Source organism: Oncorhynchus mykiss, chromosome 18 (genome assembly GCF_057628025.1).
Source record: "Oncorhynchus mykiss isolate SJ-2025 chromosome 18, ASM5762802v1, whole genome shotgun sequence".
NCBI lineage: Eukaryota > Metazoa > Chordata > Actinopteri > Salmoniformes > Salmonidae > Oncorhynchus > Oncorhynchus mykiss.
This window is the reverse complement of record NC_143039.1, coordinates 33,585,836-33,602,709: the sequence shown is the minus strand read 5'-3', so window position 1 is coordinate 33,602,709 and position 16,874 is coordinate 33,585,836. Positions and strand designations below refer to the sequence as shown.

Sequence of the window (16,874 nt, the reverse complement as noted above, 5' to 3'; positions counted from 1 at the left end):
GGAGTGTGTCAGCAGTTCCTGCAAGAGGAAGGCATTGATGCTATGGACTGGCATTGATGCTATGGATTCCCCAGACCTGAATCCAATTGAGCACATCTGGGACATCATGTCTCGCTCCATCCACCAACGCCACGTTGCACCACAGACTGTCCAGTTGGCGGATGCTTTAGTCCAGGTCTGGGAGGAGATCCCTCAGGAGACCATCCTCCACCTCATCAGGAGCATGCCCAGGCGTTGTAGGGAGGTCATACAGGCATGCGGAGGCCACACACACTACTGAGCCTCATTTTGACTTGTTTTAAGGACATTACATCAAAGTTGGATCAGCCTATAGTGTGGTTTTCCACTTTAATTTTGAGTGTGACTCCAAATCCAGACCTCCATGGGTTGATAAATTTGATTTCCATTGATAATTTTTGTGTGGTTTTGTTGTCAGCACATTCAACTATGTAAAGAAAAAAGTATTTAATAAGAATATTTAATTCATTCAGATCTAGGATGTGTTATTTTAGTGTTCCCTTTATTTTTTTGAGCAGTGTATATGCATGGAAATCGAAGTCTGAGACCATGACAAATCCCCCTTTCTCTTCACCTAATCACTTCCTAGTCACTTCTCCTAATGCATTTCTACAGTTATAAACATACTAAAACATTATCAAATCAATTAGTCAATATACATCAATGTTCAAAGTTTACCCTGAATCCAACAGTACAATATATTACAGATTGAAATTCGTACAACATGTTACAAATTTGCAAACGTATGATATGTTACGAATTCCAATTTGTTGTGGCTAACGCTAGGTTAAGGGGGTTATTTTTACATTTGAAATATATATATATACTGTGTATATATATATATATATATATATATATATATAAAATGTTTTTTTATTTAACCTTTATTTATCTAGGCAAGTCAGTTAAGAGAAAATTACTCTTTACAATGATGGCCTAACCTAATTAACAATAGGTTAATTGCCTTGTTCAGGGGATTCGCGTGGGGATTCGATCCAGCAACCTTTCGGTTACTAGCCCAACATGCTAAGTAATTGGAAAGCTGCTAAAATGCTAAAGTTGTCCATGATGAGATTTGAACACACAACCTTTAGGTTGCTAGACTTTGCTTTATACGCCTGACCCAGCACCCCGCTGTTGTGGAAATTCATCACTAAGGACTCAAATTCAAAGTAAATTAAGTAATCTTAATTATCACTGCTTGGGTAAAAACTCTGAAAACGGTGTTCCCTTTCAGTCCTTATAAATTGCTACACAAACAAATCATATAAGCATGATTTACATTATTTATTATAAAACTTGGTTCCTGAATTTGACTGACTGATACCTCACGAGGCTTCTTCTCTCAAAGATGAGACCTTGAAACTGAGATACTCCTTTTGGTTCCCAGAGCAATGTTCTGGGCGTACTGCCAAATTGCTTATCTTCTAATGGCTGGGGGCAGTATTGAGTAGCTTGGCTGAATAAGGTGCCCAGAGGTGCCCAGAGTTAACTGCCCGCTACTCAGTCCCAGTTGCTAATATATGCATATTATTAGTATATTTGGATAGAAACCACTCTGAAGTTTCTAAATTTGAATGATGTCTGTGAGTATAACGGAACTCATATGGCAGGAAAAAACCTGAGAAAAAATCCAACCAGGAAGTGGGAAATCTGAGGTTAGTCATTTTTCAACTCATTCCCTATTGAAGATACAGTGGATATTGGTCATGTTGCACTTACTGAGGCTTCCACTAGATGTTAACAGTCTTTAGAACCTAGTTTGATGCTTCTACTGTAAAGTGGGGGCGAATGAGAGGGGAATGAGTCAGAGGTCTGGCAGAATGCTTTGAGCTCGTGACGCTCATTCACGTGAGAACAAGCTCTGTTCCATCGCAATTCTACAGACAATGGAATTCTCCGGTTGGAACATTATTGAAGATTTATGTTAAAAACATCCTAAAGATTGATTCTATACATCGTTTGACATGTTTCTACGGACTGTAATGGAACTTTTTGACATTTCGTCTGCTCCTAGTGAACGTGCTTTGTGACTTTGGATTTGTTTACAAAACGCGCTAACAAAAGTAGCTATTTGGACATAAATAATGGACATTATCGAACAAAACAAACATTTAATGTGGAACTGGGATTCCTGGGAGTGCATTTTGATGAAGATCATTAAAGGTAAGTGAATATTTCTAAGAGTTGCAGAATTTGAACAAAATAGTTGCTGAGACCTGTGAGACAAAAGAAGAGCACAGAGCCTTACAACATGAAATCAGTGTTATCACATACAAGGACATACTCCCAACATGGCCCATTTTGCAAAGTTCACAGACTATGATTCAAACATATCTGGCAGCCAAGCTGTCACCTCCAACTTGTTATCTTTATTGTCAGAGTAGCTTCTAGCGGTTTCTGATAATGACTCTATACCTTCAGGAATACTGTACTGCTGGGGTCCCAAACAAATGGAGTCTGTAAAAAAACATCAACTCGTGCTTTTTTACCCAGGAACACCAGTTAGGCAGCATGTTTTACAAGCAGTATTCCGACACCATATCACGCTCACTTCGCCCTTTTTTTGCATGCTATGGCGGTCAACTAGTATAATTATTGTTCTACCAAACAAGCCCTCCCTCCTGAGTCTAGGATGTACAATGAATCTCTGTGGCTAGGCAGGTGTTGTTATCTTCCCAGCCCAAGTTCAGTACTCCCAGTCTTCTTATCAGTCAGGAAAAGCCTTGGGATTAGGAAGTGTACATTCATGCAGCCTGCCGCAGTCAACTAAATTCAGAGGCTGGACCCCTTTGTACTTTGTTTCCTGCGACAAATATATTTGCACAAAAATCATTCCATCTAACCCATAACATGCTAAACACTACTGCTAGGCCACTTACAGTGCATTTGGAAAGTAATCAGACCCTTGGACTTTTTCCACATTTTGTTCCGTTACAGCCTAATTCTAAAATGGATTAAATATATGTTTTTCCTCATAAAACTACACACAATACCCTATAATGGCAAAACGAAAACAGGTTTTTATAAATGTTTGCAAAAAACAGAAATACCTTATTTACATAACTATTCAGACCCTCGAAAATTGAGCTCAGGTGCATCTCATTGATCATCCTTAAGATGTTTCTACAACTTGATTGGAATCTACCTGTGGTAAATTCAATTGATTGGAAATTATTTGGAAAGGCACACACCTGTCTATATAGTCTATATATATAAGGTCCCACAGTTGACAGTGCATGTCAGAGCAAAAACCAAGCCATGATGTTGAAGGAATTGTGCTTATAGCTCTAAGACAGGATTGTGTCGGGGTACAGATCTGGGGAAGAGTACAAAAACATGTCTACAGCATTGAAGGTCCCAAGAATAAAGTGTCCTCCATCATTCTTAAATGGAAAAAGTTTGGAACCACCAAGAATCGTCCTAGAGCTGGGCGCCCGGCCAAGCTGAGCAATCAGCCTTTGTCAGGGAGGTCACTCTGACAGAGCTCTAGAGTTCCTCTTTGGAGATGGGAGAACCTTCCTGAAGGACAACCATCTCTGCAGCACTCCACCAATCAGGCCTTTATGGTAGAGTGGCCAGACGGAAGCCACTACTCAGTAAAAGGCACATGACAGCCCGCTTGGAGTTTGCCAAAAAGCACCTAAGGACTCTCAGACCATGAGAATGGAGATTCTCTGGTCTGATGAAACCAAGATTGAACTCTTGGCCTGAATACCAAGCGTCACTTCTGGAGGAAACCAGGCACCATCCCTACAGTCACGGATCCCTTCGGAACGTTCAGTACGCACACCTAACCCCTATTTCCCACTGATTGGTACTTGTATAAGTGTGCCCTTTGGTTTCCATCGGGCTGTCGATTATTGTTACAATGTCTGTTGGTGTGTGTGATTACCTGTGCTGTGTGTTTTATGCTTTCGTACCCTTGTGGATTTCGCAGATGATTACGGGTCTGATTACGGGTTATTTATTCAAGGTAATCCTCGCGCTTTTGTTTGGGATTCAACCCTGTGTTTTTGTTACGCGTTTGTTTGGTCTAGCGTCATACGCAAGAAGACTTGAGGCTGTAATCGCTGCCGAAGGTGGTTCAACAAAGTACTAAGTAAAGAGTCTGAATACTTACAGTACCAGTCAAGTTTGGACACACCTACTCATTCAAGGTTTTTTATTTATTTGTACTTTTCTACATTGTAGAATAATAGTGAATACATTAAAACGAAAATGAAATAGCACATATAGAATCATGTAGTAACCATAAAAGTGTTAAGCAAGTCTAAATATATTTGAGATTCTTAAAAGTAGCCACCCTTTGCCTTGATGACAGCTTTGCACACCCTTGCCATTCTCTCAACCTGGCTTCATGAGGTAGTCACCTGGAATGCCTTTCAATTAACAGGTGTGCCCTGTTAAAAGTTCATTTGTGGAATTTCTATCCTTCTTAATGCGTTTGAGCCAATCAGTTGTCACACCAGCCTTCGCTTTGGCTCCTCCTCTTGTCCAGCTCAGGCATTCGGCGTCGCCAGCCTTCCAACTGCTGCCAAACCTACTGTTGGGAAACACCCTTCACTCATCAACCCCGGACTTGTCTCGACATCATTACACACACCTGGTTCCAATCCCTACTCTATCACTGTATATATACTCTCTCTGCCATTTGTCTTTGTTTTTTGTTTTCCTGAGAGGAATCTCTCTGACATTTTCTTGAGTACTTTATATTTTGCACTTTGGGTTCACCCTGTGCCATTTTGTTTATAAAGATATATTTAGAGCACAACAGCGTTTGGGTTACGTCTCGTTTTGATCTATGGTGCTTAAATTAATTCAGTAGTTGTAAACCTGCGACTGCCTCCTGCCTACTCCTTTCTACACCAGTGACAGAATGACAAACCCAAGAAAACAGCGAAGCTCCGCTACCACAACTCGTGCCTGGAGCGCCTTGGGACTGCATTGTACACCAACTGCAGGCTACACCAGCACCTTCCCAGCTCCCCGTGTCATTCCAGCCACCCCACCACCATCTACATCAAATCTACAAAATTCTACAAATGTTACATTTCAAGAACTTTGAATGTTTCTTCAACTGCAGTCACAAAAACCATCAAGCGATTTGATGGAACTGGCTCTCATGATGACCGCCACAGGAAAGGAAGACCCAGAGTTACCTCTGCTGCAGAGGATAAGTTCATTACAGTTAACTGCACCTCAGAAATTGCAGCCCAAATAAATGCTTCACAGAGTTCAAGTAACAGACACATCTCAACATCAACTGCTCAGATGAGACTGCATGAATCAGGCCTTCATCGCCAAATTGCTGCAAAGAAACCTCTACTAAAGGACATCAATAATAAGAAGAGACTAGCTTGAGCCAAGAAACAAGAGAAATGGATATTAGACAGGTGAAAATGAGTCCAAATTTAGATTTTTGGTTCCAACCGCTGTCTTTGTGAGACGCACAGTAGGTGAACAAATGGTCTCCGCATGTGTGGTTCCCATCGTGAAGCATGGAGGATGAGGTGTGATGGTGCTTTGCTGGTGGCACTGTTGGTAATTTATTTAGAATTAAAGGCACACTTAACCAGCATGGCTACTACAGCATTCTGCAGCGATACATCATCCCATATGGTTTGCGCTTAGTGGGACTATCATTTGTTTTTCAACCGGATAATGACCTTTAACACACCTCCAGTCTGTGTAAGGGCTATTTGATCAAGGAGAGTGATGGAGTGCTGCATCAGATGACCTGTCATCCACAATCATCCGACCTCAACCCAATTGAGATGGTTTGGGATGAGTTGTACCACAGAGTTAAAGAAATGCAGCCAACAAGTTCTCCACGTATGTGGGAACTCCTTCAAGACTGTTGGAAAAGCATTCCTCATGAAGCTGGTTGAGAAGAACTATTGGTAAATTATCCAAAACAAATTTAGAACGACAGTCCATAATGCTTTGCGTTGCTCCTATCACTCGGCACTCATTCTTCTGGTGTTTCTTCATTTGCTTCTTCAGATAGCTTTACAGTTCATCCTCCCAATGGCACACATGTAACTCATGCATGTCAAGGTGAATGGCCCTTGATAATGTCCCGATTTCAATATCTGTGGAATAATCTGATTTTCCCAAACAGACGAATGTCTCACTTGAGCCGCCACCACCATCCTTTACGGTCAATTCTGTCTTGTCCATTTTCAAACTAGTACACCAGCAGAATGAGAGAAGTTTAGACGTGATCTCTCTCCATGCTCACTCCACATGGACGGTCTCCGGACTCATGCTGTACTCCTGAGAGAAAAGGCCATAGTGAACGCCATTGTTGCCAGTACTTCAGCCAGTTAGAGGGGAAGGGGCTCACACTGTTCTCGGTCTAATTATCCCTTCCATGCATCTAGATACCATCTGTGGTCCCCTTCACCATAAGCTTGAGAGAGGACAGACCAGAACAAAAGGGCATGTATGATTCAGGAAATCCAGACAAACTATTCACTGTATGACAAATTATTACATTCCCAATATTCTTAATATTCTTGATAAGACAAATGTCAAAGAGAATAAAAACACACTGTTGAAACCATTTTCAAATTGGCTTATACTCCTTTATCATCAATCAATCAATCAATCCAATTTCTTTATAAATCCCTTCTTACATCAGCTGTTGTCACAAAGTGCTGTACAGAAACCCAGCGTAAAACCCCAAACAGCAGGCAATGCAGGTGTAGAAGCACGGTGGCTAGGAAAAACTCCCTAGAAAGGCCAAAACCTAGGAAGAAACCTAGAGAGGAACCAGGCTATGAGGGGTGGCCAGTCCTCTTCTGGCTGTGCCGGGTGGAGATTATAACAGAACATGGCCAAGATTTTCAAATGTTCATAGATGACCAGCAGGGTCAAATAATAATAATCACAGTGGTTGTAGAGGGTGCAACCGGTCAGCACCTCAGGAGTAAATGTCAGTTGGCTTTTCATAGCCGATCATTCAGAGTATCTCTACCACTCCTGCTGTCTCTAGAGAGTTGAAAACAGCAGGTCTGGGACAGGTAAGCACGTCCGGTGAAAAGGTCAGGGTTCCAGACACGGAATTAACACCACTAACAAATATGTGGGTAAACAGGTGGGTTGTGTTTTTGCCATGCCTTACTTAATTGGGAGCTGGGTACCTTTATACTTAATAGAACAGCAGAATTTCACTAACTGCTCTCCCAAGGCAACCCGTCCTCCGGAAACATTTCAAATGATGAGATAGGGACACCCCATCCTCTCCTGAAAGAGAAAATAAACATTTTGTTAGTTTTCACCCTGCCAAATCTTAAATTAGCAAACAAAACATGATAACTTCTGGCCACTGTCCTCCCTCCACTCTTTAATCATTTGTGTTTTAATCCACCCCAATGTTTACTGGTAATATACTATTACCAATCTCTGTTGGATATTCATTATTTGCTTCATAGTCATTGTCTACTATTCTAAGATGAATATGCACTAAATGGAGACAGATCTACTTTTTAACAATTTTAAAGGTAATTGTAGGTTTGGTAACCCCAATGCTGGTGCTTTTTTATACCTCTACAATTGCAATTGTTTATTTTACTCTACAAACACTTCCTCACAATATTACTCCTTTATAATTCTAGTTGTTTCTTTATAATACAGGAGTTGAGATATTCATTCTTCACAAACTCCTCCTTCACACTAGTGTTCTATTCATACAACATATTCGGTAATAGTGATCTCTCCTTTCCTATCATCACACACACATCACATCCAACAGAATTAAATGAACCAAACTGAACTGAACTGGTGAACTTAACCGGTGATCTGGTGAACTTGTGAATTGCAATTGAAGTGTTGGTTGATTGGCTCAGGTCCTGGGGGGAGGAGCTTCTGGCTGATGCCTGCAGGCTTTTGGAGGAGGAGGTGGAGCTATCTGACTCTGCCCACGGAGGGAAGGTGGAGTATCGCAAGACCCTTACCACCAGCTTCTTCTTCAAATTCTACATGCAGGTCCTCCAGGAGCTCAGAGAGAGGGTACATATACAGGACAGGCACAATCCTTAATTATTTTTCAGCGAAACATAAAATCTGCCACTTGTTTTGCTGAATCTGAGGGATGTGACAATATTTGTGAGTAGCAATATTACATTGGCTCTCTAAAAAGTGTTTTACAATCATTTTTAATATGCTTCATGTTTCTTGATTTCTACCCAATTGTGCAGGATGTGAACGTGTGTCTTCTACCCCTTGAGTACCTCAGTGCTCTCAAGCCTTTCAAAAACGAAGTGCCCCAGGGACATCACTCTTTCCAGGTTTGCGATCAACAATGGCTTATCTGTAAAAGGTTACAACTTACTCCGATGGATGATGGTTGTATCCCCATAGTGTCTGTCTCTTTCCTCTGCAGCTTGTGTCCAATGCCCAGTCCTCCCAGGACCCTGTGGGCCATCCCATGATGCATCAAGCAGCCTTCCATCAGGCTACAGGAGAGGCCCAGTATTACGATGACATACCAGCTGTCCAGGGAGAACTCTTTGTCTACATGGTGACCAGCACCAGAGCGCACGCCAAGATCATGTGAGTCTATGTTAGTGGGTCATTATTTGACTGTTTTTGGATTGGCCATACAAACTTCTACAATTGGATCTCTATGATAAGATAATCACCTAAATCCAGACTCGTCTTTTTGAAATTGCATGTAGGTTTTCTTCTTCTTATAATTTTTTTCTCCCCAATTTCGTGATATCCGATTGGTAGTTACAGTCTTGTCCCATCGCTGAATCTCCCGTACGGACTCAGGAGAGGCTAAGGTCGAGAGCCATGCGTTCTCCGAAACACGCTTAACCAGGAAGCCAGCCGCACCAATGTGTCGGAGAAAACACCGTACAACTGGGAACCGTGTCAGCGTGCATGAGCCCAGCCCTCCACAGGAGTTGCTAGAGCGCGATAGGACAAGGACATCCCGTCCGACCAAACTCTCCCCTAACCCGGACGACGCTGCGACAATTGTGTGCCGCCTCATGGATCGCCCGGTCGCGGCCAGCTGCGACACAGCCCGGGATCGAATCCGGGTCTGTAGTGATGCCTCAAGCACTGTGATGCAGTGCCTTAGACCGCTGTGCCACTCAAGAGGCCGCATGTAGGTCTTCTGATCATGTGTCTTTATTCCACTTCAAAACCAGCAACATTGACCCATCTGAAGCACTTGGCATGACTGGGGTAGTCACGTTCCTATCAGCTGGAGACGTCCCTGGTCAGAACCGACGGATGTTGTTCAATAACCCAGAGGAACTCTTTGCTGAGGAGGAGGTAGGCTACCGTACTGTCCCCTCTCACTACCATTCCCGGTCTGTAGCACCGTACCATAGACAGAAAGTATGACCATGGCAATGACCGAGGATGATAATTGAGGAGAATAGAGAACCTCTGTTCTAATGGCATTTCTAATTATGAGAGGTCTATTATATTGTATATTGGCTTACCATGGTGGTTTTTGATTGATTGAATGATTGGTTTGTTGATTGGTTGTTCCTGTGCAGGTGTCTTGTGTGGGGCAGATCATTGGGGCTGTGGTAGCAGAGAGCAGAGAGCAGGCCAGGAGAGCAGCTCAAATGGTAAAGGTCACCTACCAGGATCTACTTCCTGTCTTCTTCACAATAGAAGAGGCCATCCAGCATCAGTCCTTCTTTGACCCAAAGAGGAAGCTGGAGAGAGGAGACATGGACAAAGCCTTTGAGACAGTGGATCAGATTCTGGAGGGTAAAACGCAATAGTTTACATCTGTGCATCTCCTTCTTCTAATGCAAGTTCATGTCTTCAAATGTCTTGATGATATGTGATTGTGTTGTGAGCAGATGAGATCTACTTGGGAGGTCAGGAGCATTTCTACATGGAGACTCAGGGCCTTATTGCAGTGCCCAAAGGAGAGAATGGAGAACTGGAACTGTTTGTGGCCAGCCAGCATTCAGCATACACTCAGGTTAGACACACATAAACTATCTATGTTTTAGTTTTCTCCTCTGTTATGTAGCTAGCTACATTGGATATTGGACTCTTGTTAACCCTTTCCCGCCAATCAGAATCTTTGATTTTTGACACGCGACAACCATCAGTGCCCCAATGCTGGTTGATTGACATGATCAGAAAAAAAGTATTCCAATCGAAAAGTTATTCCAATTTGTTATTTGAATGTCCTTTTGTTTTGTCCCTGCAACCCCAGGAAGTGGTAGGAATCACTCTGGGCATCGACTCCAACAAGATCACATGTCACGTGAGGAGGTTGGGGGGAGCGTTCGGTGGCAAAGTCATGAAGATTGCCTCCCTCTCTGCTATCACTGCCACAGCTGCAGTCAAGTAAGAGCTTTCAACAGAGTGTTGATAACACACATTAGTGGAATATAATACATTTAATAATACCTTGAATACATATAATACCTTGAATAGATATAGTACCTTGAATAGATATAGTACATTGAATACATACAGCATAATACCTTGAATACATATAATACATTGAATAATACCTTGAATACATGTAATACCTTGAATACATATAGTACATAGAGTACATACAGTATAATACCTTGAATACATGTAATGCCTTGAATAGATGTAATGCCTTGAATACATGTAATACCTTGAATACATGTAATACCTTGAATACATATAATACCTTGAATACATATTGTACATTGAGTACATACAGTATAATACCTTGAATACATGTAATACCTTGAATACATGTAATACCTTGAATACATGTAATACCTTGAATACATATAATACCTTGAATACAAGTAATACATATAATAACTTGAATACATATAATACCTAGAATACTTAGAGTAAATATGCCTATGTTTTCATTGTAGGACAGGGCGACCAGTACGCTGTGTCCTGGAACGTGGAGATGACATGCTGATCACCAGTGGCAGACACCCCTTCCTAGGAAAATACAAGGTATTGTAGAGTAGCCCTCTTAGATGAGCATCATCAACCACAACTGTGTGATCAGTGGAATTTTTACCTCAGCATTTCTAACGACCTGTTTTTTTCCTCAGGTGGGATACAACAACGATGGAACCATCATGGCAGCGGACATCACCTACTACAGTAACGGGGGGTGCACCCTGAATGAATCATTAGCTGTAAGCTTGTTAAGAGCTTTGAATTCAATACTGTGTATGACTCAATGGTTATCTGCGATTGTCCAATATATTGCCTGATATCAGTTGAAAAGTCCTCGACAACAGGGACTGAGGATTCTCACCACGTTTAGAAATGGACAGCAGAAACACCCTAGCATAAGACACATTTTCATTTCCCTGTAATGTGCTGTGATTCAGATCATGGAGAAAGCCCTGCTTCACATGGACAATGGCTACAAGATCCCTAACCTGCGTGGGCGTGGCTTGGTGTGTAAGACCTACCTGCCCTCCTACACAGCGTTCCGAGGCTTCGGAGGACCCCAGGGACTCATGGTGATGGAGAGCGTGCTGCACGAGGTGGCTGTCAAATGTGGCCTCCCTCCACAGAAGGTTAGTGAGAGGTTACTGGAGGATTCAGGGTCATGTTTAGTTAGTTAATTACCCATCTTTTATCCATCCATTCAATCTTCCTACTGATGATGAATGTGGCCTGGTGTGTCTCTGCAGGTGAGGGAGATCAACATGTACCGGGAGGAGGAGTGCTATACCCACTACAAGCAGCTCTTCTCCCCCCGCGACATGCTCCGTTGCTGGGACGAGTGTCTAGACAAGGCTGGGTACCACGATCGCCTCCAGGCCATCCAGCAGTTCAACACCTCCAACCGCTGGAAGAAGAGGGGCATCTCTGCTGTGCCTATGAAGTTTGGCGTCGGCTTCTCCAAAGGCTTCTTCAACCAGGTGAGGATGAAGAACTCCCTTTAAACACATGTTAAATTTAGAATGCCCCATGTTCATTTTTCCACTGTGCTAGGAAGATGCTTTGACAAAGGACATTGTTGACTGAAAGGTTAGCTATTTTAACACTGTAACTTGTGTCTGGTTCGGGTGTGCAGATACTTATTTGCATAGCTGTAAGCACTTGTAAGTTACTGTGGATAAATAACTTTTTACATTTAAATGTAACCTTTGTTTAAACTAGGCAAGTCAGTTAAGAACCAATTCTTATTTACGATGACGGCCAATTGTGCGCTGCCCTATGGGACTCCTAATCACGGCCGGTTGTGATACAGCCTGGATTCGAACCAGGGTGTCTGTAGTGACGCCTCTAGCACTGAGATGCAATACCTTAGACCGCTGCGCCACTCAGGAGCCCACAGTATAAACTGTGTTTATCCCCATAGAGACACAATATAACAGTTGTTCATTATCTGGTTCCACCTCTGCTCAAGGGTGCAGCTCTGGTGAACATCTACAAGGATGGCTCGGTGTTGGTGGCACACGGAGGCACAGAGATGGGCCAGGGAATCAACACAAAAGCCCTCCAGATTGCCAGTCATATCCTGAAGGTGCCCATGTCCTCAATCCACATCAAAGAGACCTGTACGGGCAACGTTCCCAATGCTGCACCCTCAGCAGCCTCCTTTGGCACGGACGCAGTGGGCATGGCAGTCAAGGTATTTCAACGAAGCCTGGCCTCCGATCTGTTTGTGTTGTCACGCCAACTGCCTTGGACAATGACCATAGGAGTTGGCAAGACTACACAAACAGATCTGGTACCAGGCTAGCTCCAATGTTCTGTTATCACAGGCTTCTCATAGGCTTATAAAGACATATGGTATCGATGTGTTTATTGTACTGTTACCAAATGTTACTGTGTATGATTTTAGGATGCTTGTGAGAAACTGATGCGGCGCTTGAAGCCATTCATGGAAAATCATCCCAAATATACATGGCAACAATGGGTAATCAACCAACATCCACCAGACTACAATAAAGTCAATATGATGTTATTGTGTCTATCTACATAATAGTATAGCATGCAATGACTTGTGTTCTTTCCCACAGATTTTTGAGGCTTATTGCCAGAAGGTCAGCTTATCTGCAACTGGCTTCTTCATGTACGTACCCTGTCAATACTGTAGACTGTAGTGTGTAATGAAGCAATGCGGCGTCTCACTCACTGACTGTTATAAGACCGTGATAACTGCAATGGCGCGATTTATGGCGCTCATATTGGGAACGTCTCGGTCACAAGTAGGCTATCCTAATGCGGTCACCCCATGGGTTCCAGGGGACCTCACACGGATATGGACTGGGAGAACAGCGAGGGTCCAGCCTACTATTACTTCACCTTTGGGGCCTGCTGCTCAGAAGTGGAGATTGACTGTCTCACTGGAGATCACAAAGTACAGTAGTATTACCCTTGGTCTAAATCAGTGAAATGTTCATTAACACTACTTCATACTGTGCCTGCAGGCATCCCCTAGAACTTGCAATGAGCATGTATGAGCCTTTGTTTTATATGTTATGTCTTAAGGGCGTCATTGGCTTTATACAATTAGCGGTGTGTTTGTTGCAGAATCTCAGAACAGATATTGTGATGGATGTCGGGAGGAGCCTCAACCCAGCTATAGATATAGGACAGGTACAGTACTGTCTAACACTCACAGGTCTAGTGGCTCTACATTTCTACAGTATTATGGATCAATATAGGACATCTTCATTAGCATACATTCCAATATGACTTGAGACAAAGTTAACATGGTGCTATATATTCCAGATCGAGGGAGGCTTCGTCCAGGGCATAGGTCTGTACACCATAGAGGAGCTGCAGTTCTCTCTCGAGGGGGTTCTGATGACCAGGGGTCCGTCCCAGTACAAGATTCCTGCCCTCTGTGACGTCCCTCCTCAGTTTAACGTCCACCTGCTGGCCAACGCACAGAACCCACATGCCATCTACAGGTCCAAGGCAAGTCAAACGACATGACATCACGCGACACATCCATAAAGGCATCAATTAGGCCTAAATACAGAGCATTTTTTGGGACTGAACAATTTGCACCATGCCAAATTGTCAAGCTCCAAGTTGATTTGTCGTATAAAACACGATCAAATGCTTTCACTCAAGGTTCCTGAGGATTCACTTCCTAAGTGGTAATTGATGGTCGGCCATGTTGTTACAGGGTATAGGCGAGCCTCCAGTGTTCTTGGCCAGCACCATCTTCTTTGCTATAAAGGAGGCAGTTGCTGCAGCCCGTAGAGAGAGGGGGCTAGGGGACAGCTTCCCTCTTAGTTCCCCTGCTACTGCGGAGAGGATACGCATGGCCTGTGAGGACCAGTTCACTGAGATGGTAACATTTCTTCATATCAAAAGGACTGTTTTTCCAGAGGACACAGATCAAGCCTAGTTCCAGACTAAAAAGTTGTTTGATGAAAATGCTCCATTGAAAGAGCTTTTTTAGTTCAGGACTAGGCTTAATCTGAGTCCACTAACTGGCCCATGTCTACCATTTTGGTCTCACCAATACTCTTTCTCCAACAACATTAGTTTAACGGCATGATATATTTTTTTTCCTCAAGGCTCCATCTCCAGAGAAAGGAACATTCAAACCATGGAGTATCAACATATGAGCCAACTGAATATGACTTGGCAGCCTCGTCAGACCTGGACTTGGCTCCAACTATTAATCATTCACCCCATCGTAATGTATTGTTCGGTGTTGGTGGGATGCTTGCAGATTGTGTGCTTTCTGGATGACTTGGAAATGTGTCTAGAGTATGTGCTTGACGCTGTTGCTTGAAATTTCTACTTTTGTCCTAGGGTAAGATAAATACACCATCTGGTGTTGGGTCGTGTATGTTTTGGGCTGTTTGTTAAAACTTGAACAACCTGCATCTGTGACCTACAGCCAAGTGCAGTCAACATACAGAACTCAGATGAACCTAAAAATTAGAACTGAACTTTGAGCGTTGGTTTAATTCTGTGCCCTAAAGCCTTCTGATGTCTAACTGACTAATAAAGGATGCATTTTTGAAGCATGTATTTTCGTATATTCAAGTTGAGACACATGCAATTTATTGAAAGTGAAATTAGGCATACATGACATTGGATGGGATTCACAGGGTGGACACACAATTGGACAACCCTATAGGTTGACAGCAAAAGCGTAGGCTTATTCTGTCATTTGATATTTAAAGTAGTGCAGTCAGTGTTATTTATCCTTATTCAGCTAAATATAGAATTACTATGTTAGTAACATTTTAGGGTTAGGTATTATTCCTTATGGCAGTGATCAATACCTCATTGATTGACAAATCATAATGTTATTTTAATTCAGGGAATATTCAAAACCTATGGTTGGAATGATCCTGGTTTGCTGGCTGGAATCTGGAAAAGAACAATCGTTGACATTACTCTTGAGCAGTAAGTTGGATTTCAAACAGTCAAGGCTCCCGTGTGAATAAGATACAGTACATTGAACTGGTGACTTCCCGGTTCCATTTCACTCCCTACCCCTTCTCCTTGTCTCTAACTCTTTTATGGAAGCAGTATGAAAACTCCTTATTCAAATTGGCAAATATTGATGGGTTAGGGTCAAGCATTATGGGTTGGGGTAGGGAGCGAATTGAGACCGGCTGGTGGCATCGCCTTACCTTCTGAGTAAAGGGGGTGTTACAGGCCAGACAGGTCCTCTCTGGGGTAGCAGGGCTGTCCAGGGTAAAGGGTCCCACTATACCAGCCTCTACCCGGGCTGCTGCCACCGCCTCTTTAATGGCGAAGAACACAGAGCTACCCAGGAACAGCACCGGCTTTCCGATGCCCTGTAGGGAAGAAGATTTACTTTACCATCAATTGAACTCGACAGAACAATCTTTACGGACTACTGTAGACACCAAAGGTCTTGGTTAGACTTGGTTAAAGGCTATAACTAGTTTGACTATAGTTTTTCCAGGTCACACACACACACCCTTCTCTCACCTTAGATGAGTAGATGGCATGTGGGTTGTCAGAGCCTGAAAGCAGGTAGACGTTGAACTGCAGTGGTCTGTCACAGACAGCAGGGATCTTGTACTGGGACGGGCCACGTTTGTACAACACTCCCGAGGGAGAGAACCTCAGCTCCTCCATGGTGTACAGACCCAAACCCTGCATGCCCTCAATCTGGCCAATGTCTACAGATAGGTTGATGCTCCTTCCAATAACCATAACAATGTCTGTCCTCACAGTCTAGAAATGGGCAGAAGAAAACGTCAAATTCTGCATATTTAATAGTATGAAATGGTGAATACAGTATGTCCATCTGACTAGTACTGAAGATAAAAAGTAAAGTGTGTAACAATAGTAAATGCATGCAAGAGATACTGGTTGTGTAAGTGAGGTTACCCTGTACAGTGAGACAGTCGACCTCCACCTCACTGCAGCGGGCACCGTAGGTGTAGTAGGCACACGGCTGACCCTCCTGCTTCTCCAAGTCCAACATTAACATCAGCCGTTTATGTTGTTATACAGTACATACACACACAATGCTATCTACTGTAAATATATACATTAAAGATTTGTGTATCTTCCACATTAGGTAACAGTAGCCATATGTTACACATAGGCCCTACAGTCCTAAAAGTCAATGGTTTTGTATCTGCAATAGTGAAATAAAAGACAGTATGTAAACTCATACGTGTTAGTTCTGTATGGAAATCTCTGTAGTATCCAGTAGCTGACAAACTGATCTTTTGGATGAATGCTTAGTTCACCTATTTTTCAGAACACAAACAGGTCATTTAGGACCATGTCGATATTCATGAACTGATTTATATCCCTCGGTTCTACTTAAATACATTTTGTCATGGGAAGTGGACATCAATAGGAAATACCCAGGTCTGCCATGTGCCTTCTGGGTTCAGTTTCCTGACAGGTTCCAGTCTTTGGAACAGGGTCTCACAGGCATC

At 42.9% G+C, this 16,874-nt stretch overlaps 2 protein-coding genes across 2 annotated transcripts in view; one reads left to right on the top strand and one right to left on the bottom strand.

The window, feature by feature from the left end:
- Nucleotides 1–14,963, top strand: part of aox5 (aldehyde oxidase 5) — a 26,217-nt gene extending 11,254 nt beyond the window's left edge. Inside the window, exons 15-33 of the mRNA XM_021571446.3 lie at nt 7,872–8,034; nt 8,223–8,312; nt 8,408–8,577; nt 9,183–9,309; nt 9,540–9,759; nt 9,855–9,979; nt 10,220–10,353; nt 10,872–10,959; nt 11,061–11,147; nt 11,346–11,537; nt 11,655–11,885; nt 12,377–12,601; nt 12,815–12,889; nt 12,993–13,045; nt 13,219–13,333; nt 13,507–13,572; nt 13,708–13,896; nt 14,111–14,278; nt 14,508–14,963. Coding sequence (XP_021427121.2) covers nt 7,872–8,034; nt 8,223–8,312; nt 8,408–8,577; nt 9,183–9,309; nt 9,540–9,759; nt 9,855–9,979; nt 10,220–10,353; nt 10,872–10,959; nt 11,061–11,147; nt 11,346–11,537; nt 11,655–11,885; nt 12,377–12,601; nt 12,815–12,889; nt 12,993–13,045; nt 13,219–13,333; nt 13,507–13,572; nt 13,708–13,896; nt 14,111–14,278; nt 14,508–14,558 — 2,569 coding nt within the window. The 3' untranslated portion in view covers nt 14,559–14,963. The remainder of the gene's footprint in view (nt 1–7,871; nt 8,035–8,222; nt 8,313–8,407; nt 8,578–9,182; nt 9,310–9,539; nt 9,760–9,854; nt 9,980–10,219; nt 10,354–10,871; nt 10,960–11,060; nt 11,148–11,345; nt 11,538–11,654; nt 11,886–12,376; nt 12,602–12,814; nt 12,890–12,992; nt 13,046–13,218; nt 13,334–13,506; nt 13,573–13,707; nt 13,897–14,110; nt 14,279–14,507) is intronic.
- On the bottom strand, nt 14,652–16,874 carry LOC110496782 (aldehyde oxidase 1-like). The gene is made up of 2 exons (XM_090208238.1): nt 15,907–16,874; nt 14,652–15,749 (listed from the first exon to the last, which is right to left on the bottom strand). The coding sequence occupies exons 1-2, from the start codon at nt 16,132–16,134 to the stop codon at nt 15,438–15,440; spliced, it is 540 nt and encodes a 179-aa protein (XP_090064364.1). The 5' UTR covers nt 16,135–16,874; the 3' UTR covers nt 14,652–15,437.

What these genes read in the sequence shown, in the direction of transcription:
- LOC110496782 (XM_090208238.1), bottom strand. Translation starts at nt 16,134, where the DNA reads ATGGTTATTGGAAGGAGCATCAACCTATCTGTAGACATTGGCCAGATT. An exon ending in ATGCCATCTACTCATCTAAG is followed by an intron (nt 15,750 to 15,906) that starts GTGAGAGAAGGG and finishes TCTTCCCTACAG; the next exon opens with GGCATCGGAAAGCCGGTGCT.